Below are 25,730 nucleotides of genomic sequence, written 5' to 3' on the forward strand. Positions count from 1 at the left end.
TAAGTACTTAAAAATTCAGCATGAATATCATGTTGCTATATTTGACTGATTTACACTTGAGACTTGGTAAAAAGCCTATGAATTATTCATTCCCAAGTGATTCTATAAGCCAGAACACCAGAAATCACATCCCCCATTGAAGTTTATAAAGTGAAATAGTTTAAATACTCTCTAGACATGTGGATGTCTATAGAGCTGGTTTTCCCTCTGATTTCAAATCGCTGTGCTTTCAACTCACTTACCTTTTTATTTTAGGATAACGTAGCTATAGATCTTGCCTTTTTCCACAGTAAACCTGGTTAGCATATTTTTAAGTTGGTACAGAATATAAAATAGATTAGTATCTGGTACCTTTTGTTCCTCCTAGGTCCAAAGAGATTTTATTTCATTACAAGAATAAAGCGACTGAGGGGAAAATAATCATTGACTCTGTCTTTGATTTATATGGAACTAAAAGTGAGAAGAAGTAAACTGTAATTTATTAGATAGAATTAAACACTGTACCTGGGGAAGGAAACAAATATGTTACTCCACACTCCTATCTCTACACACACACACACACACACACACACACACACACACACAAAGAGAGAGAAAGAGAGAACTACCTACCAGCCTGGTACAGTAAAACTACTTGTAATATTAGAAGATTCTATGTAGTCTCTATCCTCTGGAGTCTACAGTTGTGGGTCTTGGCAGCTAACTTTTTATGGGAGTATATTAATATCATTTAAAATGCTATTTAGAGCAGTAACACTTTGACCTACGTGCTCATCAGAATTCATAAACTAAATAAGGTCAGGTGGGGCCACTAGCTAGATGACACTTCCCAAGAATAGCCAAAGCTTCTAAAAATACGTAAGCTCTAGTAGTAGACAGGAGCTTTTTCTACACATAATTTTGAGTGTAACTGTGACCAACCGTTTGAGGGGAGAGGAGGAGTGAAATTCCTTAGGGGAGAAGTACACACAATTTTGAATCTGTTCATGGGTGTCATTCCTTACTACTTTCATGGAATTCCTCACTACTTGCCTAACATTCATAATCCGAACTACTCAAATAATAGACACGAGGCGTGTGCACATACGTACGTACGTATGCATGGGCGCGGGGGAAGAGAGGGATCCTGAATTAGCCTTCACCAGGACATGTGTCCAGTAATTATACACACAGGTGCAAACAGAGACATGTTTTGTGTGGTGCACATCATTCCCAGACTCTTAATGAGACATTTCCAAATAACATTAGTCATCAAAGTGTTGCTAATAAACCGCCAAAATGTGGCTCAAAATTTCATTCACTGCTAAGCACATGCAGAGATAATTTCTTCATGGAGAATTGATATAAAGTACCCTGACTCAAGTCCATTTGTGCAAACTCTGCTGTTAGTGAGGACTGATCAGAAGCTGCCAGTTCAGTGAAGTTGGGTTAGAAAGTCATGCCTTGAATTTTTGTGGGCACTGGGTCGATATCCAACAGTAATAAGAATATATGGCTATAATTAAACAACACGAATGTCTTCTAACTTGTTTTGATAAGTGGCTACTACTGTGGTTCTAAAGAATCTTCTATTTTACAACACTCAGGCAAGTGCACATTAAGTATTCACTGTGATGTGGACACAGTCCTAGGCACTGAGGATTCAGCAGAGCACCTTCTGGAAAGAACTCCTCTCCCCGGGGAGCTTAGGGTGTAATGGAGGCGTCCGCAAACTCCAATTTTCTTTTTATGCTCAAAATATTTTTGTTGAACCCTAAAATGCATAAGACCTGTTGGGCTACGGAAGGAAAGAATAATCTTCATGGAAATCAAAATATATACTTACGTTAAATTTGAAATGACCCTTAGAAGAAACAAAAATACAAAATCTGAGCTAATTAATATCTGTCTCCTGGTAATTCACTCTAGAGGCTTTGCCCCAAAGGAAAGCACTAATCACTGCTATTGGTTAAATTGTTTTGGGAGGAGGTCGGCCTACTCTGAGAAGAGTGAAGAATAATTCAGATGCTTGAGTAATTTAGGAGTGGGAAGTCACAATTTGGCCACGATGAACCCTAGTTATTTGTCTGCCTCATCCGAAATCTGAAACTTTTCCTGAGCCAAGAGCGGGATGACCCAAGTAGGGCACTCGCCTTGGCTACACAATTTAAGGGCATGTGAAAAAATTTAGCAATCAAGCAAATACTTTAATGAAAAAAGTTTTTAAAAAATTAATGCAAAAAATTGATGATGAAAAATATACCAAAAATGGAATAAGGACTCGCTCTGTATTGTCACCAACTGTTCCCTTTTACTCTCCTGCCTACCCTGCTCTAAACTCCAGAAGCGCTTTGTTCATTCCTTATCTCCCAGCAGGTTTTATTGTGTGTTGTGGTCACTCCCTTCCATGTCCTAGTGTCCGCAGGGGTGATATCCTGTTCTGGGCAAGACCATGTCTGTTTTGGTATTCCTCACTTTACCCAGTATTGTACGTAGCAGCTACTCACTAAGTGCTTGTTATGTCAAGAGAGCTGGGCAAATTAGAGCTCCAAACCTGTTGACATTTCCTGAGCCTTCTGAAGACCATTTTCTCTACAGAGATAGCTAAAAGAATGCAGAGAATCCACACAACCTGAAATCCTTTTCAATTTGAGCCTTTATCTTTTTATGCTTTTTGCTTTTATCATATTCATTCTAAATTACTCTGTTCTGTGATCAGGCTGATTTTTGAAGAGCCAGCCATGTTGGTAGAGATACCTTATTTTTTCCTTCTACATTTTGACTTGTTTCAACATGTTTGTGCTAATGAGCATGTCTGCTAGTATGCCATTGCAGTGGGACCATTGCAGTAGTCTCTAGTCTCGTTTTCCAGCCCCCAGCCTTTGCTACCAGTCGTCTCCACCCAGCTGCCAAAGTTGACTTTGTAACATGCAAATCTGTTAAATATCACTTTGCTACTTTCAACCCACTAATGAATGACTCACTGGCCGTTGCCTTCAAGAGGACAGACCCAGTCTTCATAACAACGCATTCAGGGTCTTTCTCCATCTAGTGCCTTCCTTGCCAGTCTCATCTGGCACTGTTCCCTGACTGATTCCCTGCATTTTCTCTGTGTGGAAGGCCCTTCCTCCAGTTTAACTGTCATCCTTCCCCCACCAGCCTTTGGTTGGCTTTAGGTATTCACCTTCTGTGCTTCCATAGTATTAGACACATACTTCCACCAAAGCATGCAATAGAAGGGTTGCCTATTTCCACACCAGGATGTGATCTACTTTGGGGAGCGTGTGTAGCATGGGGGTGTCTTTTGGTTTTGTGTCCCAGCATCCAGTGTAGGGTGAAGCAATCATTCACAAAACTCACACAGTTCATTCAACCACTTGTTAAATGATACTATTCTCATGTCCGTCACCGTCCCATCCATTCTCATCACTATCTTCTAGTTTAGATTGATATCACTCTCTTGCCTCTGTATGGTTTATATTCTGCCTAACCTGGACTAATGTTATTCCCCGAATATATCTGTTTTCCCTCATCTCTATCTGCTGGAACCCTTTTTGTATCTTTCAATATTCATCTTCTATGCTGTTTGTTTCATCAGGTCTTTTCTGCTTTCCTGCATGTGAAAATAATCCCTCCTTTCTCTGGGGAGTTCTCCCCTCCCACCGCACCCCGCCCCCCAGCACACATATGCTTTATTTGCAGTACATTGCTATAATTCATGTAGCAGTTAACATTCCCTCCTTAGATGGTGGACAGAGACCATTCCTCCCTTGCTCTGTTCCCCTACAGGTCTAGCTCCGTGCTTTGGTCAAGGAAGGGGCTCAGAATTGAATTGGAACTGAACTGAATTGAATAAACTATCCATTTATGAAATAATTTGCTTTAGAGTTGCCAGAATTAAATGGCTGCTCCAGTGGCAATATTACTCTAACTCACTAATATCATTTGATCCACTGAGGAGCTAGTTAATTAAGTAGGTGGATTAAAAATATAATCTGCTAGAGAAAGAATGTTTTGGCAGGGACCCATACATTGTGGGTTTTGTTTTTTTTTTAAGCATTATGATCTCTCAGCTATAATTCCTCTTGCTTCCACCCAAAATAGCAATAGGCCTCTGTGCACGTGACTGTTACGGCTGGTTTAGGACCACAAGACCATACACCTGTGTGCCAGATGTGCTCTGCAACCCGCGCTCTGCCCCAGTCCATCTGCAAAGCATACCCCATGCTGGCTCCTTTCTATAGACAAGGGGGCACTGGTCCCCAGCCTTTTTACATGATAGGTTCCCTGGTGCTTGCCTGTTTTCCTTAACTTAAAACCCCCTTCATTGAATTTCAATGTCTTGGATGACCTTTGCCAACACAAGAGGCCTTCATCCATTTGCTTATCAGTGAGTCTGCTTTTTCTCTGCATGTTTGATTTTTTTGCCTGGCGTTTTTTTGACTTGTATCACCACTTGTGAGAGTGCTATTGGGTCTTCTGTAGCCAAACCAGCCACATCAGCACCAGTGGTAGTTAATAGCTGATCAAATCCTTAGGATTTCCATGCAATGCCTTAAGAGTGTCATCTGATCTTGAATGTAGCTTTAACTGGAATGAATGGGGTTCAATAACGAATGGGTCTGCATTGATGGGCACTGGAGACAGGATAGCTTTGTGATCCTCTTTGTTTCTGTAAGAATGCCTCTGCAACCGAATCCAGCCCATTTCTATGCCAATGTGCTAATAGTTGTGGAATCTCATTCATCTCAACAGAGGCCAGTTAGCTCTGGAATCCCATCTGTTTGAGTGGATGCAGTAAAATGTCATGGAAATGTGGCCATTCATTCACATCACCAGTGAGAGCTTTCTCACTGTTAATTTTCCTTCATTTTAAGGGACTCCAATCACAGTTTCTTATACCAATTGGGGGGGGGGGGAGCGTTTAGAGTGTTCACTTAATTTTTTATTTTGATTTTTAAGTGCTCATCCACAAGAGAGAATTAAACAGTTATAAAAATATGTGCAGAGTCTAAATGGAGATGCCACCATCCCTACAACAGATTCAAAAAAATACTTCAGCCAGATTTTTAGAGTCCCTCTCAGCATAGGATGCCCAAGGCGGTGTTTTGTCCCAGAGGAATTTTTAGGCTGATTTTTTTTTTTTTCCCCTCCTGAAAATAGAGTTTAAGCAGTAGAGAAACAGGCTGAGTGGTCATGAGAACAGGCTAAAAGAGGTGCTTTCTCTTACTGATTGCTGGGGTGACATAATAATTAGGAATATGGCAGGCCTTCTAGTTCACCTCCTGGCTAGCTGGCCAGCAGAAATGCTGGAGCCAGACTGGCTAGAAATGGTGGCAGGAGCTTCTAAAATCACAGTCAGTATTTTCATACATTTTGTCATTTCCTTAAGAAACTTCCTGAATTGATTTTTAAGTCAAGAAATCTGACTTCGAAAAGAGGATATCTGGGTGTATGCATATGTCTTTAAACATGCATCTGATATAAGTAGATGAATGGATAAAGAATACAGGAGATAGTAGATTATTTGCTAAAAATAAATATGGAGAAGTGCTTTGTTTTTTTCTGACTACACGTGAGCATAAATGGCTTCATCACTCAAATACGTTTAAAGGCATCAGGTATTTTCACAGACTCAACAATGTTAAGAAAAACTAACCAAGGCGTCCTAAGTGCCAGGCACAATTCTAAGTATTTTATGTACATTAACCCCTTTGATCTTTGTGAACTACTGCTATCGTTTCCATTTTATAAATCAGGAAAGTGAGATTGAATGAAGCTGAGACTTCATCCTTTGCCTCTAACATTAGCTTTATTATCACTTGATTCCTAGAACGAGATTCACCTCTTTATTCGCAAGGTATGAATTAACAAAGCAATGTGCCTACCAATTTAAATCAAACACGCCAGAACAAATACAGCAGATGACTCTTTATCCAGAATGTCTGTAATTTGATACATTCTGAATTAATAACTTTTCCAAAATGTGGATATCTTGACTTTGAAAGAATGCAACAGTTGACCAATGTCATTTTATCCCATAATATGATATTTGCACAACTGAAGCTAAATGCTTTGAACATGATTTCCTGCCCAACACATAAACAACTAAGACACATTACAGCACATGCATTACTAGCCCAAGTGTTAAGACAATACTGTTATATTTTCTTACAGACTTTCCTTCTCTTACTCTTATTCTGGGGACTGGGCTTCCATAATATCACCTGGAAGATCATACCATCACTTTATACCACACATTAAACAAAACCACACTTCATTTATTAGAATGCTGTGACTATTAAAATGTTAATCATTTTAAGGTATTATATAATAATCCCAAGGCTTGAATTCTTATCTTACTATGTTACAATTCCTTATAAACTCTGCTGTGTATTCAAATGAATGCTATTGGTTTTCAAAGATGATCCTTAAAGAAGCTATAGTGGTATTTTAATATTGCTACTAATGATCAAAATTTCTTTGAAATTCTTCTTCTTTTTAATTTGTAGCAAGCATTGGTTTATTTAGGAAGGTGGACATTCTTTATCCTTGGAATTGCTTTAAAAGTATAATTTCTGAAGACACAAATAAATGGAAGCTCTTCCATGTTCATGGATTGAAAGAATTCATATTGTTAAAATGTCTGTACTACCCGAAGCAATCTAGAGATTGAATGCAATCCCTATCAAAATTCCAGTGGCATTTTTCACAGAAATAGAACAACCTGGCAATTTTCAGGGAAGCTCTAAGGCTGCTGATTAAAAAAAAAAAAAAAAAAAGACCTTGCACAATTTTCACATGACGTAGCAGAAAGGCAAAAATAGTTAAATTAACATTTTATACACTGTTCAGGAATGGTTGTATGTTGCCACCAGAGATAGCACACTCTTGTCTCTTCTCCTGGTACCACTCTGACCCCTGGCCCCTTTTTGAGCCCATGTCTTCTTTAGAACTAGCATCACTTGGCTTCACCTCTGCTTTAGTGTTGTAGGAAGTTTTAGAAGCCAGTGGTGAGCATCTTCAAGATTTTCTCCCTGACCAACACCACACATTGGGTTTTTCCCCAGGGGGATAATTGTATTTTGGCAAAACTGGCTACTGGTTTCAGGATAAGTATTATGTCAGTGTTTGTGGTTTGTGTTCTTGAGTAGGTCCTTGAAGGCTCAGAGTGGACTGATATATTTGTTTCCTATTGCTGCTATAAAAAATGACCACAAACTTAGTCGTTTTAAAACCACACAAATTTATTCTTTCAGCTCTGGAGGTGAGAAGTCCAAAATCAGTTTCACTGGGGTAAAGTCAAGATATCAGCTGGGTTAGTTCCTCCTGGCTCTGAGGAGAGAATGTGTTTCTTTGCCTTTATCAACATCTAGGGGCTCAGTATCTTCCTTGGCTTTTAGCCCCTTTACATTCAAAGCATATCACTCCAAATTCTGCTTCTGTCATCATATCACCCCCCCCTGTAATCACACCCCCCTTTGTCTTCCTCTTATAAGGACCTCTGTGATTATATTGGGGGACTCTGAGAATCCAGAATAATCTCCCCATTTCAAGATCCTTCATTTTAATCACATCTGCAAAGTTCTTTTGATCCTATAACATTCCTTGGTTTCAGAAGTTAGGACATGGACCCCTTTGGGTGCCATTATTCAGTCTACCTTAGCTAGTTCAGCTACCACAGAGTCCTAACTCTTGTGTCCTCTGTGGTCTGAATGGTTGAGTGCCCCGTAAATTGATATGTTGAAATCATAACCCTCAGGGTGATGGTGTTAGGAGGTGAAGCTTTTAATGGGTGATTAGGTCATGAAGGTGGAGCCCTTCTGATTTGGATTAGTGATCTTAGAGAATCCAGACGGCTAGCTTGCCCTTTCCACATGTGAGCCCGCAGCAAGAAGATGCCTGCATGGGGGTCTCACCAGAGCAGGACTACCCTGACCCTTGATCTTGGACTTCCAGCCTCTAGAACTGTGAGAAGTAAGTTTCTGTTGTTGATGATTTTGTTAGGACAGCCCGAATGGATTGAGACAGTGCCCTATTCACGTTAATGCAGGACTGTAAGTTGACAACATTTCTGCTCCTCCACACTTTCTTCATGGTCTGCCCCGTTCCAGAATGCAAAACTCTCATCATGCCCTTGCATTCTTTTGCCTTCCCCCTTTTCTTAGAACATAGTTTGGGGCATACCTTTGTGCAAAGCTAGTTTTTATTTATTTATTTATTTTTTCAAAATGTTGACTGTGTTTTAAGGAACAAATGCAGGTTTATTGACAAAATCCCTTCCAGGGAGAATAAAAGTAGATAAGAACATTAAAAAAAAACTGAATTTATGAATTTAAGAAAATGCAGAAGAGGTAAGGAGGGAGTGAAGGTGAGTAGATGTTCCCTAAATGTGAGTAGAGAGCAGGAGTCCATGAGGGCTGTGAGCAGTGAGGACCCAGGCCTGATCCTAACAGAGCCCCCTGCAGATGAGGGCCTCTCCAGAGAAAATGGCTGTGTGATGCTCTGGAAAGACTGGACCCTGTGCCCAGTTCACCAAGGCCAAAGCCACATGTGCAGGCTAATCTGGACTCAGGCTTCGGGAATATATCAGTAGAAGCTGTGTGGATGGAGTCTACCCCCATTCGTGGTTGGTTGGTTGATGTACCTATTTCTCTTTTGTAATTATCAAGGTATAATTTGCATAACCTAAATTCATCCTTTTAAGTTGTATAATCAGTGGTTCTTAGTATATTCACAAAATTAGGCTACTGTCATCATTACTTATTTCCAGCATATTTTCATCACCCAAGAAGGAAACTTATACCCACTAAAAGTCATTCTCTACCCCTTCCTCCCCCCAGTTTCTAAGGATTTACATTTTCTGGACATTTCATATAAACGGAATCCTATAATATGTAGCCTTCATATCTAAGGCCTTTTAAGTCTTTTATGGCTTCTTTCCCTTAGCATAATGTTTTCAGGGTTCATCTATATTGTAGCGTATATCAGTACTTCATTCCTCTTGATGACTAAATAATACTCCATTGTACAGATATACTACATATTGCTTATCCATTCATCAATTCGTGGTCACTTGGGTTGTTTCTACTTTTTGGCTATTATGAGTAATGCTGCTGTGAATATTCATGTACAAGTTTTTGCTTGGTTATGTTTTCACTTTCCTTATATACTCAGTAGTGGAATTCCTAGGTCATATGGTAGCTCTGTGTAACTTTTTTCCTTCCTTCCTTCCTTCCATCCATCCATCCATCCATTTTTCTGAAACTGTCAAACTGTTTTCCAAAGCAGTCATACCATTTTTTGTTCTCACCAGCAATACTGAAGGGTTCAAATTCTACACATTCTCTCCAACATGTGTTATTGTCTGTCTTTTTTCTTGTAGTCCACTCCCAATGTTTTGGTTGCATGAGACCCAAGGTCCTTTTTATAACCCTGGAAGAGAAAGAAAATCTTAACAACAGACTGAATCCACCCACTCTCAGGTAATATAAATATTTAGAGTCCAGTCAAATCTAATTTAAAGAAATTAGGCAATCTTCTACACCTGGAAAAAAAGAAGTCTTTGCTTATTTGGTCTGACTTTCTCTTTGTAGTATCATAATTCTAATGTAGTGCTTCTTAAACTTTTTTCCACATGATGCTACACATTTGCATGGCCCATGGTGGTAAACAAAGGAGTCGCTGATGGATGAATACATTGTCTCAAAGGCTTTGTTCCATCTCCCCCACCATCAGGCCCTCACCAGCCACTGGAAGCTGAAGGGATCAAAGATAGGCATATTTCCAATCCGTTTTTTGAAAATCAACTGAAAGCTCTATTCTACTGAACACAACTGTGATGTTTTTGACCTCAGGAGATACATGCAACACAGAATGCAAAGAATGTGGGAAAGGAGAAAACCTGAACGGTGATAACATGTCTGGCCATATAGCTTGTTTTCAAAGATGCTAACAGTATGACACACTGTGTCCAAAATGGACACTGATCCCTCTCCAAGAAGGCCCAATATGAAGGAAGTATGGACTGCAGGCAGAGGCAGATCAGGACTGTGTGGTGATAATTCCAGATTGCCTGTCCAGATTGACATTGACACAAAACCTAGAGGCATAGGGATAAGATCTGGCTATTGAGGAGAAGCAGCTGGCGAGAGCTTGGTAGAGTATCTTCACCTCAGCCAGATGGTATTGGGGAGTAGGGGAAACTGATCAAGTATCAAAATGCCTGTCCCAGCTGAGAAACTGATGAGAATGAGGGCTTATCTCCCATGGGCCACAGGATACTGGGAAGCAACAATAATTTGAGACATTGCTTGTCATCACAAGAAGCACCTAAAATGTCTTTAAGCTGGTCCATGTAAGTAAGGAAACCAACATTAGTGGCAGAACCTGAGTAGACCTACACTGGGCATGGGATGGGTACAGTGCCCAGATGTTCTGTAGCAGCTCTGACAATCCCAATTCCTTATTAAGGTGAAAACTCTGTGACCATTTCATTTATGTGACCAATTGAGATAACCCAAATGTGCCTGGAAAATTCTTGCTCTTGTTGTTTTGACATGGTAAAGGCAACTGTATAAATTTGTTAAAAATATTTTTTCAACTAGACCTCACTTTCTAGAGTAGATAGACCCCCCAAAAGCTATAACCATGTTGTAATACTTAAATATTATTGAATACTAAACACTAGTTATTTAAATTCACTACTTTGGGGACTCTGACTTCTGTTATATTCTCCTTTTATAAAAAAAATAAATATGTGATGAATTTAATTACAGATATCAATGGATATGCATACATACTGAGCTTGACTGTAGCAAAGTATACTTTATATGTTTTTATGATCTCCATATTATTACAAACTGCAAGATTCCAGAGACCTCAAATGTGTCTCTTTCCTTAGTGATTTTCCAGCACCATGTCATTTATGAATGGACACTTACAAATCCTACTTGACAACGTTATGTCAGTCTTAATCCTAACATGTAGGTTGACATTACATCAGTGGTCTATTATCATAGTCAACTGAAGACTGGCCACTTTATCCTTCCAAAAGACACAGAGTTAAATACTGGCATGGTAAGGTTCTTCTGGGAGCTAAGGTCTAGTGATACAATTTGGGAGTTTGTTGCATGGGAGGGAAGGAAAAATACAGAACAGTTGAACAGGTGAAACTTGGGCCTCAAAAAAATCAGAATGCTGTTCTTAACACTAACAATAACCTTGAGGCACAGTCATGGCTGTTGTGACCTGATTCATCCCTTTCTCTACCAGTGTCTTGGTTCTGTGTTCCTCTCTATCTCCTATTTCTCGCTTACTTGGTTTCTCCAGCCTCGTGGCTTCTGCAAACTTAATTTTCTGTATATCTTTCCATTTCTATGCCAGTCTTTTACCTTTTACAGCTGTGTCTGTCTTTGTGTGTTCGGCATTTGAAACCAATAGTAAGACTGATAGGATAGGTCGGTCACCATTCAATGTAGAGACTCCCAGTGGGCAGACTACATCTTCTAGGCTAAACCAGCCTATGGAGAGCTGACTTTCCCTTGACCCAAATCCTAATACAGTCATTATGCTTGTTATGGCAGAATTCCATGATGGAAAGCATGGAAACCATTGTATAAGGAGTTGTCTGCTGTCACTTCTCTTAGAAACAAGCCATAATACTAACAGCTGTCTAATCCAGTACATACTCTATACCTTTATGTTTTGGAATCTATGTGAAAAGACCTTAGGAGAAAGCTAGTCCTTTGGGAGGTGAGTTTGGCAATGCTAGCATATGTAACAACTTTGGTCTGAGGGTTGACTCCCTAAAAATTCATCTATACACTGCTGCTACTATAATTTATGAAATTAAAATCTTAGAGTTTTATGCTTTCTAATATATCTATATTTCCTCATCATTTTCTGAGTCATATTTTCTCTTTGTATTTCTTTAGCAGATGGAATCATATAAAAATGGCCCAACAAGGAATGCAGGCACATTTTGTGTATGCTTTTAAAAATATGTCTTCAATATGCCAGTTGACCTCCTAAAGCAGTAGAGTGATTCAGCTTTCACTCTGCTCACTTGGTGGTCTGAGGGACTCTTTGATGGCATTATTCTCTCTGAATGACTCTATTCTCTTTCATTTCTAAATTAAAGAGTGCTAAGACATTTCTCTTTTTGGCCAAATTTGAGTTACTCGTTGCATCATCCCCTTGGTTTAAGTTGACCCTAATTTTATCAGTAATATTTACAACGAAGATGGTGGATATAAGAAAGGCTGCAAAACTACCAGGCATGCAAAACTGACTTCTTTATAGCTGTGTTTCTTTTCTATCAAGAACAGCAGCAAAGGAAATTGACAGAATTTGTGCTGAGTTTGGCATTTTTACTGAAAACAGGTATTTGGCTGAATGCATTGAAATGCATTTCTCATGCAATGAGAAATTTTAAGTGGCATTACCTGGAACCAAGGCCTTAAATAAATAGGGAGGTTTGGGCTAAAATAAACTGGAAGAAGAGGCAATATGCCTTTAGTGTCTGTTGAAGCAAAAATATCCCCCACAACAAATTCTAAATGAGCTGAAGAAATACAGAAGAGTTTTCTGTGCTCTACCGCAAGAAATTTAAAAGATAATCTATCTTTTGTTCACTTCTGCTTGTGTTTTACGTTAGCCACATCAGCATGGTGTCACTAAATTTCAATGGGAGGAAATGAATACAGTGTTTTCTACAGAAATCTTTTCTGTTCTGTCACTTGGATCACACTCAAAGGCAGCATGGTGTAAAATTAACACTTCTCACCAGGTTAAAGTGTTTGGCTCCTGTGTCTCAAGGCAGACTCTCATCAAGTGTCCTCTCTCCAACTTGGAGTCTTCTAGAAAGCACATATCAAGTCACCAGTGCATTAAATGACATTTCTAATTATCCAGTATGTGTGCAGGTGCATGGCTAAAGCAGGTCAAATCCCATCTTTATTTTATTTATTAGTAGAAGGCTTTTGACACAGCCCTGTGGCATGTCTATGATGGCAAATCAAACCTCACTTTTTTTTTTTAAGATTTTATTTGAGAGAGAGAGAATGAGAGAGAGAGAGAGAGAGAGAGATCATGAAGGGGGAGGGGTAGAGGGAGTAGCAGACTCCCCGCTGAGCAGGGAACCCAATGCAGAACTCTATCCCAGGACTCTGGGATAATGACCTAAGCTGAAGGCAGATGCTTAACTGACTGAGCCACTCAGGCGCCCAAACCTCACCTTTTTTGTTCAATTTCAGACTGAGACCAAACAAAAAAAACACAGACTCTTAAATACAGAGAACAAACTGGTGATTGCCAGAGGAATAGTGGGTAGGGGGATGGGTGAAATAGATAAAGGGGATTAAGAGGTACAAACTTCAAGTTATAAAATAAGTAAGTCACACGGATGAAAAGGACAGCATAGAGAATATAGTCAATAATACTGTAATAATGTATGATGACAGATAGTAACTACACTTATTATGGTAAGCACTGAGGATAGAATTGTCAAATCAATATATTGTACCTTAAACTAATATGACATTATATGTTAATTATATTTCAATAAAAATTGTCATGAAATATCATATATGATAAAAGAAAATTTAGTGAATTTCTAGTGAATGGATTAACAACATGCATTTTTCCCTATTCCCTCCCAAATCTTTATTAAAATGATAGCAAGGGGATGTAAAATGTATAAACTATTAAAACTAACAAAAACATGAGAGATGTTAATTGCAGACAAGAAATGGCAATAACTTTTCTTACAGACAAAAAGTAGATGGGCAGTAATGAGTAAATTAGCAAAGTTCAGAAAGCAGAATGCTAAGTGCCTGAAGAAAGAGATGCAAAGAAGAAGCAAGGAGATGCAAACTGTAGGATTTTGGACGGTCCCAGAAAGTAGAAGCACCAGATGTCCAGAAAGATGGAAGTGATGATTGAAATAGTAAGATTGGTTGGAGTTCTGAACAAGGAGTAGTTAAATTCACTTCTCCACCTGTTACATTCTGGTGATTACTGTAACCCAAAACTGGTAGGAAAGATAAGTCTACTCTTTGAAGAAATTAAACTAGACAGGTTAGAGTTCTGGACACCAGGCATAAATGTAGAGTGGGGAGGCAGTGTTAGACTGAACACAGGGGGAAGAAGTAAATGGCTCCATATTTAATAGTAAGCCCACGGGCAGCCTGAGCCTCACTGTTCCATTCATCTACCAGAAGTCTTTTCAGTAAGGCATTTTCTTTTTTCCCCATTCTGAGTAGAACCTTAGAGAATTTCTCAGTGAATTTACCAAAGAGCCTATAGGGGAGGAAAAATAATTTCTCCTCTATCCTTCTGAGTTCTTAGCTGAGACCGCTGTAATAATAGATCAAGGAGGGAAAAACAACAAAAGTTTATTAACATGTATACCTCATGTATACATGGGAGAGAACCAGAAAAAAAATGAATAACCCCCTGAGATGGCTTAGAATTCAGAATTAAACACCATTTTTTTTTTTTAAGATTTTATTTATTTATTTGACAGAGAGAGACCCAGCGAGAGAGGGAACACAAGCAGGGAGAGGGGGAGAGGGGGAGAGGGAGAAGCAGGCTCCCCGTGGAGCAGGGAGCCCGATGTGGGGCTCGATCCCAGGACCCTGGGATCATGACCTGAGCCGAAGGCAGCCGATTAACTGACTGAGCCACCCAGGTGCCCCTAAACACCATCTTGATAGGGAAAGGGGAAGGAAGGGAATGCAGCATCTAATGAGGAGAGTTAAGTAATTTTTAAGAAAGCTGAATGGGCCCTCAGAATAGACTGGAGGTATGATAGCTTGTGACACCATTTGTCTGGGTGTGCAGCTGACGTCTAGTTTCCTCTTCTGTGAGAAGAGTCCATCTTTGCTGGTTGATAAAACTCCCATGGAGGGGATTTATAATTGTGTTCCTTTTGGTTGGATAGGTCTTTAGGCACATAAGGGGAGTTTAGAAAAAGCCTCTCCCTACTTTACTGTTTTTCAAGTGCTTACAACTCAAATAATGAATATACCAAATCATATTTTGGGGTGACATGTCCTGAATCCCTACAGTCATATTTTGGGGCAGCTTATTCTGCTACTTCTCAAGCCCCAAATAAAAAGCCCGTAAATCTAACATTTGGGGAGTCTCCCAAAGAAATGGCCCACTTAGATCACTTTTTCATGAAACTTATCCATTTGACAAGGTTTGCTTATGAAAACAGAGCTTGCAATAAGTCTTTCCTTTCATATATAAATGGGTGGGCCTAGAATAGGACAGAAAATACAATTGAGAAATACATGTAATATTAAAGAAAATAAAACAACAGACCAAAAAGTGGGAAAAAAGAGTCAATACACAAAGCAGAGTAAAACATTAAAAAAAAAAACTATTCTTAATATTCTAAAAGAAAAGATAAGCCATTTGTGACCAAAACCAGAATGTGTAAAGAAGAAAAAACAAGAAAACTCTTAGATGTTAATAAAGTACCATAAATATGAAATTCAATAGAGTAATAGGAAGTTGAAAGTGAGGTTATCTTGCAAAAAATAGAAGACATGGATGAAAAGTTATAATATGAGAGACAATATAATTCAGAAGGTGCAGTATCTAATATTTCCAAAAGGAGAGAACATAATATATGTAGAGGAAGATATTATCAAGGAAGTATAAAATTAAGTTTTCTTTAACAGAAGGATATGGGTCACTAGATTGAAGAACTCTACCAAATGCTTAGCACAATGTAGGAGAAAAAAAGATCCATAGGGGATAAAGAAAAGACTATAAAGGCTTGCAAAAAAGGAAAAAATGTCACACACAAGGGATCCAAAATCAGAATAGTCTTAGAAATTTCCAAAGCAATGTAGAAAGCTTGAAAAAGTGGTGTGACATACTTAAAACTCTAACTTAAAAAGTTAACTTCAATCCATAATTTTATACCTACCCAAACTATCAAACAAATATGAGATATAGCATAAAAATATTTTAATACATGCAAAGTCTCAAAAAATTTTCATCACTCACACCATCTCTGGGAAAGATCTTAGGGGGAAGAAACCACCAGAGGAATAATTAAACCAAGAAAGAGAAAGACATGTGATCCAGGAAATGGGTTCAAAAAAAAAAAAAAAGAGAGAGAGAAAGAAGTGATAATAGAAAGTCTTGGTTTGACATCTATGCATGAGACTAGGAAAGCAGCCAATCAGCCCTGGGGCAAGAGGAATGTCTCCAGTTGTGGAACTCCTATATCATATGACATGTCTGGCAAAATTGTCAGGGAGTTGGGGAAGAATTATTCATAGATGGAAAATAATCCAATTATATAAACAAAGCAATTATTAACTCCAGGAAACACAAAAATTTTTTATAAGAACTGTTAATGTAGTATGTCCTGTGGCTCAGCTGTAACAATATTTACCTAGTCATATTTAGGTAAATATAATGTATATGATTTTCATTTTTTAAATTGTGATGACATTGTGTTGGGAATAAGAGAGAAAAGAGGGTTTAGCATATGTGAGCAATAGCCAAAGAGACTTAAACCATATTTATAGTAGAAACCAAAAGATAGTAAAGGAAAGCTTATATAATTATGAAAAAAATAGTTTAAGCACATTAACTAGAAATACAAGTAACAGGAAAAAGCCCAACTAAAATAGTTTCAAGTAGTTGCTTATAGGGAGGGGAGCTAAAGGATTGGGAAAGTGGGCTGCTGTTTTTCTTTATTAATCTAAAGCAGAGGTCAGCAAGCTATGGTCCATGAGCCAGGTTCAGCAGACTGCCTATTTTTGTAAATAATGTTTTATTGGATTCCAGCCATGTCCACGTGTTTATGGATTGTCTGTGGTTGCTTTTGTCTCACAAGAAATCGTTACAAAAACAGAGTGGAGTATTTGTGACCGAGACTACACGGCCTACAAGCTAAATTATTTACTTTCTGGCCCGTTACAGAAGAAATTTGCCAACCTCACATCTAGAGCAGTGGTTCTCAAATGTTAGCTGCATCAGAATCAACCAGAGGGCTTCTTAGAACACAGATTGCTGGGCTACCTCCGACTCTGATTCATTCGATCTTGGGCCTGGAAAATCTGTGTTTCTAACAAGTTTCCAGGTGATGGTGAGACAGCTGGTTTAGGGACAGAGCTCTGAGAATCACTGGTTTTAAGGGAACTACTTTTAAAAAAAAATCATATGTAAGTATCATGTTTATAAAACAAATGTTAAATGTTTAGAAGTATAAGCTTGGAAGTTTGCATGCAAATTTAAGCTAAAATAAATACAGAAACGACCTCTGGTAAATTAAATGTGACAATAAATTGAAATGTAATTTAAAAAAAAACTTTTTAATGGAACAAAAACATGAACAAATTAAACTGGAGAAAATATACTGTGTTTTATTAAAATAATATCTCACAGATGCGGGCATAGATGTTAACCATTCCCAGGATCCCTGTCACTGCATGAGCACATTTCATCCAACTGGGTAGTGGGTAAACCTCTCCTACTACCTTCTGTCATTCCACTATTTATCAAAGGCAGATTATTGCAGAACAATATCAACTACGCATACAGTTATGTAAAAATCCTTTCTTTTTTATTTCCTCTCAAATATTTTCAGCTCCATTTAATATCTCATAAAACATTTGTTTTCTGGACAGCACAGTCTGAGAAACTTGATTTAAAACCTGTTCCTCTTCCCTTGACCTCTTTCACAGATGATGAAACTGACACCCAGGGAGTCTCCTGAGTCCGTGGTCCCCACTTCTGTCCCCTCTTCCACTCAGCTTCCCTTTGCTTTGCTTCAGGTTGTGAAGAAAGGAACCCTGAATGAGCCCAAACTCAAATCAGGCATGGAGGGAAAAAAAAAAAAGCACTCCTAACACCACTAACCATCTTTTTTCGAGAAGCCTAAAACAAAGGAAATTCTCTGCTTCCAGAAATAGCCTTAATCAGTCACATATGTGAACATAGACCCAGTGACTGTTCAATTTTCCTGCAACATAACAGGATTTTCCCAACACACCGATTCTTTTTTCCCTTTTGCCCTGTTATCAGTTTAAGTTTTCTTTTTTATCTTTCTTTTCTTTCTTTCTTTCTTTCTTCTTCTTTTTTTTTTTTCTTAAAGATCCTAGGCATGATACCAGACTTTTCAGTCGGCAGGCAGGATGCTGAAAATCTGCAGTGTTTGAAAGCAAAGAGAAATGAAGGATTATTGAGAGTAGAAATAGTCCCTGGTTGGTAAAAACAAACAAACAGCTTTAAAACTATAAGAATTGTGCCCTGCGGGGGTGGGTTTGCTGAACTGTCAGCTCTACCAGTTAATGAGGTAGTTTGTCTAATGGAGATAGAAAAGACCATTTTTAACAATGCTGGGCTTTGTGTGTGTGATTTAAAAATCAAATTGAGTGGAAATGCAGCAAATACTAAATGGTACTGTTTATTTTCTAATTAATTTGCTACAAACTACAAAATGAAAGTGTTAAATATATTAGATGGTATGTGATTTTTTAGAAGAGAAAGCAGGGAAAACATTCACCTCTCATAGTCCATTTACTTTATTTTCATCAGAGAAACAAGTTGTGGTTTGAAAGTGTGAAAAGGACATCGATATTTGGGGAGGGACCTCACTTTGGTGGGGGGTAAGTGTGTTACATAAGCCAACAGGGAATACGGTCTCCTTTGTAAGGGACAGTGGAGTTCTGGGGCACCTGGGACCATATGGTCTCACTGTGGATGACGTTCGTTTGTAATATTAATAGGCCAGGGACTCAAGGCCCTGGGGAGAATGTCATCTAAGTGAGGACAGCCGCTCACATCACAACAGCTTGTGGACTTTTTCCTGTAGGGTACAGCGAGGACGCGTCAGGCACTCAGTGACATAAAGGCACAGCATGGTACAGGGGAAAGCAGAGAGACGGAAGAACCAGCCAGATCTAGGTTCAGATTCTGACTAAGCCACAGGCTGACTCTGTGACATTGCAGGCTAAGTCATTTAAACTCCCTGAGACTCTGTTTTCTCACCTGGAAAATGAGGAGAATAATTGCCTTACGGGACAGCTGTAAGGGCTAGAGCTTAGAGCTCATAAGTGAAGTGCCTGACACAGAGTAAACAAAAGAAGTTATTATGGATTAGAAAATTCTAGGGTTGGGAATCAAACTGGCTAACTTCACAAACTGAGAAATCAGTAAGCCTTAATGAGTCTTTGTTCTCAGCTGTACCTGGGTCCCACCTGTGCTTCTTCTGTGACAAAAGTTTTAGTTCTAATATTTTCCTCAGACGACTATGCTGTGATTTCCTCCCTGCCCTGACCCCAGAGCCTCTTGTCTACTCCAGTGAGCTTGTTCTCAGAAGCATATCATTTGGTGAGACAACGCATATGTGAATAGCAAACTTTGACCCGGTGTTGACTTGGCACCGGGCACTCAGCTTCTCTTCATGTTACCTCATTTCCTCCCTTACTCCTCACAACTGCCCTCTGAAGTAAATTCTGTTATTATCCTCATTTTATTATAATAACTGCTATATTGAGAAGTAAGATAACTGTCTGTGGGGTGGGGCCATGATGTGAACCTAGGTGGTCTGGCTCTAGAATCATGCTCTTGACAATGACACTGTGCTGGCCCTGTGATATTGTTCTTGTTTTGTGTCCTGTGGGTTTACATTCAGGGCTTCCCTTCAGTGGAGTCCAGAGTTGGGGACTTTCACTGAGTATTGGTCATCGGGGCCAAAATGAGCCTGTGAAGTCTACAGTCAGCCCACTCTAGAATCAACTTCAGGCTTCTTCCATTCCCAGTCTCAAGGAGTCCTAGGTGCTAAGCATTCCTTGCATGTCCTTTGTTGGGGCAGAGCAATTTACCCCTCTCTAACAATGTGGTTTCAGTTAGGAGCTGTTAAAACTAGACACTCCGTGATGCAAGGAGTCACATTAGCATCATTTCACATTGCATATCTGTAGTGACCACATCAGCACCGGGCGTATAATAGTTAAGTTAGGATTCGATTGATGGGTAGATGATCGAGCAGATAGACGAAGCAGTTGTATGGCTCAACAGATGGTATTCTTACAAGAAATGTATATACTGTCAACAATAAGAAACAGATATAAAATATTTCACTGATCTTTGGCTATGTCTCTTACCTTTCATTAGGATACAGTTTTCTCCTACAGTTATATTTATCTTGTTGGGTATCTCTTTCCAAAAGGGGGCTGGGTTGAAATCCCGAATTTGTTCATATAAAATATGTAACGTCTTGGAAGCACCTAGGTTAGGACAACATAAAACAATCAATTTCTCTAAAAGAAGCAAGAAAAAACATTCATTCATTCAACAAATATTTATTGTCTGTGGCCTACCTGGTACCCTTATAGGAGCTTAAAACAGAGTGGTTCACAAAACAGAAAAACTCTGCCCTCCTGGTGAGTACATTCTAATGGTGGAGGCAGACGAAAACACTCACAAAAACTTAAGTGCCATAGAGAAAACTTAAGCAGGGTGAGGAATATCAAGAAAGATTACCCCAGAGTGGGCTATTTAATATTGGATAGTAAGGGCTACTTTGATATTTAATTTTGGATAGTCAGGGCTACTTTGAAATTGTATATAAGTTTTATTCTATATTAGAATATAAGAATTTAAGAAAATAAAGGTAGTGAATATAAGGGAACAGCAGGGAATTAGGAGACCTAGATTAATATCTGAGATTTTTCATATAACCTGATAAAGAAGAAAATATTTTTGACTTATGAAATTTATTTATTTTTTTCTTACAGAATTAGCAGCTCCGGATCTTTAAAGTGATAGCATTTCCCAGCCTTAAACTGAGAAGCTGAGCAAAAAGGCATCCTTCCTGTAATCAACACAGCAGAATGAGAGGCAGAGAAAACATGCTGGGAAGAAGCAAGCTCATATGTTGAACTGTTTTGCCTTTCGCCCAGAAGACAGCTCAGACTCAACCCTGGCCCTGAGTTTACCTCCCTCGCTTTGGTTCAAGACCTGAAGTGATGTGTTCCCGCCCCAGAGCACCTTTCATCGTGTGAGGCCTGAAACATGACCACCAGTAGCCACGCATGTCCTGTCCCCGCAGTGAATGGACACATGACTCACTATCCAGCCGCGCCCTACCCATTACTCTTTCCACCAGTCATTGGAGGACTTTCCCTGCCTCCCCTCCATGGCCTGCATGGCCACCCTCCTCCAAGTGGATGCAGTACCCCATCACCTGCAAGTAAGTACCGCTGCAATTTGCTCTTTTCTCTTGGTTGGTTGGCTTAAGGGACGTGAGAGAACAGGAGGGTTCACATCCAAGGTGAGTTTTCATTTTGCTGGGTTTTGGTTTCTCTTGGTCTGGGATTATACTTTTAGTTCTATTGCAGAAATATCATTTGAAATGTGATAAATGGTGCGTTTTAGAATTTGGTCCATTCGAAACTATGTTGTATTTTGCCCTATTTCATAAAATGTAAATGTAAAGAGTAATTAGCGGATATGACCAACATTCTTGAAGAAATTGACCACTTGATAAATAATGTGAACAGTGGATTAGAAGATGATACCATAAGAATTAGTAATGATAATGCTGGATTTAACATCAATTTTGGTTGTGAGGTCTTCTTTGAATCTCTAACTTCTCTCCTGGGTATAGGTAGTATCTTTAATTATTTAATTCATATCACATAAGCTTTTTTGAGTGTCTTTGTTCACTTTTGATTCTGTACTAAGCTGCTTCTTACCTCTGATCTTCTCTAGAATGTTGGGTATAAAGTACTATAAAATAAAAGTAGTCAGAATTCTTCAAAACTGATATGACTGACTTGTAGAAAGCATCCATATTATGTGATTTTTTTTTTTTAAGTTCTGCCTGTTTAGGGACAAGCCGTGGCTAGCCAGGGAGCTCTCCCGCCTTTGAGAAATAGTTTGGCAGGTTTGGCACCTGGAATGAAAAAGCACATCAGGGGCGTTGAATATGCACCAAGCGGCATCAGGGGGCCAGCGCACCTTCTCCAGGCTCTCTCACAGCTCAGCAGTAGCTCTTGAGAGCTCTACCTGGTAATTCTTTCAAAGTTTACTGGTCTTCAAGGAGTTCCTCCAAGAATTGGCTTGGTACTTAAAAAATTTTTTCTCTTGACGTATTGCCTTAATTGTTTTCTTACTGTGGTCTTTGTGTCTTCACTTCTTCCTTCTACTACACTTTTAGCTCACTAGGAGCAGGGAGCTTGCTCCACCTAACTGGGATTCCTCAGCAAATGGTATTGTGCCTTCAGAAATAGTAGGCTGTTTAGATATCTGGGTGTTTGGGTAGATGGTTGGATGGAGAGACAGATGGACGGAGGGATGGACAGAACTTTCCTACAGGGATGTTGATTGCAATCACAGTTACTATCATGCCTGATCTATACTGACTGGTTTTCCTTCCTGGTATGACCTGATCATAATTCTTCCCTTCTGTGTTTTGGATTTCTGACCAGAATGTGTGACCAATAAAGTCTTTGAAATTGCTTAATAACATTCTCCCATGCTTCTCAAGTTCAAATGGAAAGTAGATATAGCCAAAGTAGTTTCTTGGCTGTCAGGAGAAATAGAAAAAGTGCCTGTATTCAAAATACCTGGCTGACCCAAGTGCCAATGCAAACCCTGTTCACCCAACATGCAAATGATAAAATGAAGTGACTTTCAGCTAACACATGAAGCAGTCTGACTACATGATTGTTAAAGCTATTAAAATTTCACCCAGGAGTGCCTGGATCTAATTCCATAGGTCAGCCAGCCTGATGCGTAGCACATTCTAATGTATTTTTTTCCTCAGATCACAAGTATATTTTGTAGATGTAGCTAAGGAATTAAGGCAATTTTATTCCCATCCTGAGTGATATAATCTTGCAGATGGCAAACCCTCAGGCAGCTGTAGCCCCGAGGTCCCAGCAACTTTGGGCTACTTTGTGTACTTATTTTAAGGGACATACAGAGGGTAGTAAGATATTTATGCTGAATTAGCATCCATGAACACTTGAACACAGTTTCAATATACAAATCCCTCACCCATCTGCTTGCAGATATTTTTAGATCTAAGAATTCTATAGAGCAGTGCTTGGCAAACTACAGCTTGTGGGCCAAATCCAGCCTGCCATCTGTTTTTATAAATAAAGTTTTATTGGAACAGAGCCACACTCATTTGTTTACATATTGCCTATGGCTACTTTCATGCTACCGTGTTAGACACCAGATAGCCCACAGATCCTAAAGTATTTACTATCTTGCCCTTTACAGAAAAAATTTCTGACCCATGCCATGGAGATAAGAACATTGGGATAGGAGTCAAGTCATCCCAAACATAACCCGGCTCCATTCTCTAACTGGCGATGTTTGATCTTCTCATCAGTGGTTAGGCCTGTACCTGACTGAGCTGGGCTAGATCATATCTAAGGCTCCTTTCATCTCTAAATACAAGTCTACTTTTCTCATTTCAGAGTTACTAATAAAGCACAAGATGCCATCACTACCAGGTTGAACCATAATGCAATTGCCATTTTTCTAGATCAGAATTGGTCCAATATTGGCAATTTTATATGATTCAACATTTAGAAAGAGAGGTTTCACAGTTCAGGAGAGGGAGGAAAAATGATTATAGGTTTTTTTGAGGGCCTTGGGGAGAGGATGTTGAGTAAACTATACATTGAAAGGTGGCTGGAGAAGTGGCAGAAAAAGGACGAGGTACCAAAAGTTCAGGCTGGAAACATCAAAATTGGCTAACTTATATCTTATTTTATTATTTCTTGCTACAGACAAAGCACATGGAAGCCTCTCAGATGAAAATCATTAAAAGAAGCCACTGTTAATGTGCAGTCTGTTAGTTGGCCCTTGAACGGGGAGTTATCTTTGTCTTTGTTACCGCCTGAGGTTTAGAAAGACCAGGAAGAAGGGTAAGGTCTTAAAAGTTAAATGCAGACTTTCTCTTGGCTAAAATTAAACGTCAAGTTTTATTCATGCATTGAGGTTACTTAGGGAGGTAGCCGAATTCTATAAAATCTCAATAACTAGCAAAACACATGCTTGGGTGGAAAAACCAGCTAACCTGGAATGCGTGTTGGGGAATGACTCCATAAAGAGGGTCATGTTATTGGACTATGGGATTTGCCGATGTTGCTTTCATAATCTTTACACATCCAGATTCTGCAGCTCAGCCAGAAAGAATAAATTCTCCTACCCCTCTAACAGGGTTCTTTCAGCACCATGGAATTATAAACCCAAGAACCTTCTACCTCAAAATCTAGTGAGAACAATTTCCATAGCAGCTACTGATATTACTCCCCTTCCTGACACTTCCCACCATTCACTTCTGATTCTCTGGTCAGCCTCTTTTCCAGGCCCAAAACCTGAACTCTGTACATTTACCTCTTCTTTCCTATAGTACGCATGTCCCCATTCCCACATACAAAAATGTCCTTGACCTACTATCTCATTTACGGTCATTTAACATCTCTGAATTTTTCTTCCATCAACTATAAACTATTTTTATGAAAAGAATAGTCTTTTAGAGTAATAGTATTCAAATCTTTTAAGGATAAAAGTGGTGTATGAATTTGGAAGAAAAGTTGTTACTAGAAAGGGGTACATTCAGATAATCTCCAGGGCCTGTGGCAGGTGAGGATTCTATATGTCACAGTTCTGATTTTCTCCTGGTCCTCATGCCCTTTGCAGCCAAACAGCCCATCTTTCCTTGATGAGTGCTGCTGGTGGACCCAGTTCTGCAGCATGGAGCACTTGGCCATTGGTCTGACCATTTTTGACCACTCACAATTCTGAGGGAAAGATGTGGCCAACTTTTCAGAAATTCTGCTCTCCAGAACTTTCTAACGTAAAGGAAAATAAATATTTGCAGGGAAGAAGTGGACTTAAAACATATTCTTTGTGTTCATGGCCTTGTCTTTGTATTCTGACTTAAATCTTTACATTGTGGAGCTCTCTATGAGGTTAGAAATCTGGAGCCATATAAGAAAAGAGGGAGTGAAGATAAGTAATAAGAAAAACTAGCGTGTATTGAGCACCACTGTATAATCCACCAAGCATTTAATGTATACCATTCTTAATCCTTTTTTAATAGCTTCCTGATACTGCTTCCAGGCCATTAGCGACAGTCCCATTTTGCAGATGAAGACTGTGAGGCTTAGAAAAAGTAAAGAGCTAACACAGCTGGTTAATGTTGGCACCAGATTCCAAGGCCAAATCTTGGGGCCGCTAAATGGACGTCTTTCCCAGTGTGTTGGGTAAAGAGGCCAGCTTAACCCCTCAAATAATCCCACAACTCCTCCATGGCTATCTCTTTCCCATGATGCTTCAGGGAGTCTTTGGAGATGAAGGACGTTTAAAGGAATTCACAAGCTCTTTAGTTCCACCCACTACTGTGGAAGCAGCTATCGGTTTTCATCCACATGAGGAATTGAGGGTGGGCCCCATTGTCAGGAAGTCACTGTGGATGCCTCTGCTCAGCTCTGTCCCACAGGCAGAGATCCTGTCATCTCCAGGCAAGCATGACTCCCAACAGGAGGAAAGCCTGATATACTATGCCAGGGAGCGCTCAAAATTTAATGTTCCAGAGCTCTCTGTGAAAATTGGACAACTGTCCGTCTGTCTCTCTTTATGTTCCTTTCATGGCTGCTTGTTCTGTTTTATTGCCGCACATGTGCTTTTTTATAGGTTGTTGTAAGCTGGAAAATATTATTAACAGTGTTGGCTTCAGAGACTCTCTCAAAATG

General features: G+C 39.4%; 1 protein-coding gene across 4 annotated transcripts in view; it reads left to right on the top strand.

The window, feature by feature from the left end:
• The window catches only part of RARB (retinoic acid receptor beta), a 712,218-nt gene that overhangs the window by 310,521 nt on the left and 375,967 nt on the right, over positions 1-25,730 (top strand). For all 4 annotated transcript variants that reach the window (XM_036072138.2, XM_078072445.1, XM_078072441.1 and 1 more), the window contains one exon: positions 20,751-21,205. In XM_036072138.2, the coding sequence (XP_035928031.1) occupies positions 21,028-21,205 (178 nt within the window). In that variant the 5' untranslated portion in view covers positions 20,751-21,027. The remainder of the gene's footprint in view (positions 1-20,750; positions 21,206-25,730) is intronic.

Source organism: Halichoerus grypus, chromosome 1, assembly GCF_964656455.1.
Source record: "Halichoerus grypus chromosome 1, mHalGry1.hap1.1, whole genome shotgun sequence".
Lineage (NCBI taxonomy): Eukaryota > Metazoa > Chordata > Mammalia > Carnivora > Phocidae > Halichoerus > Halichoerus grypus.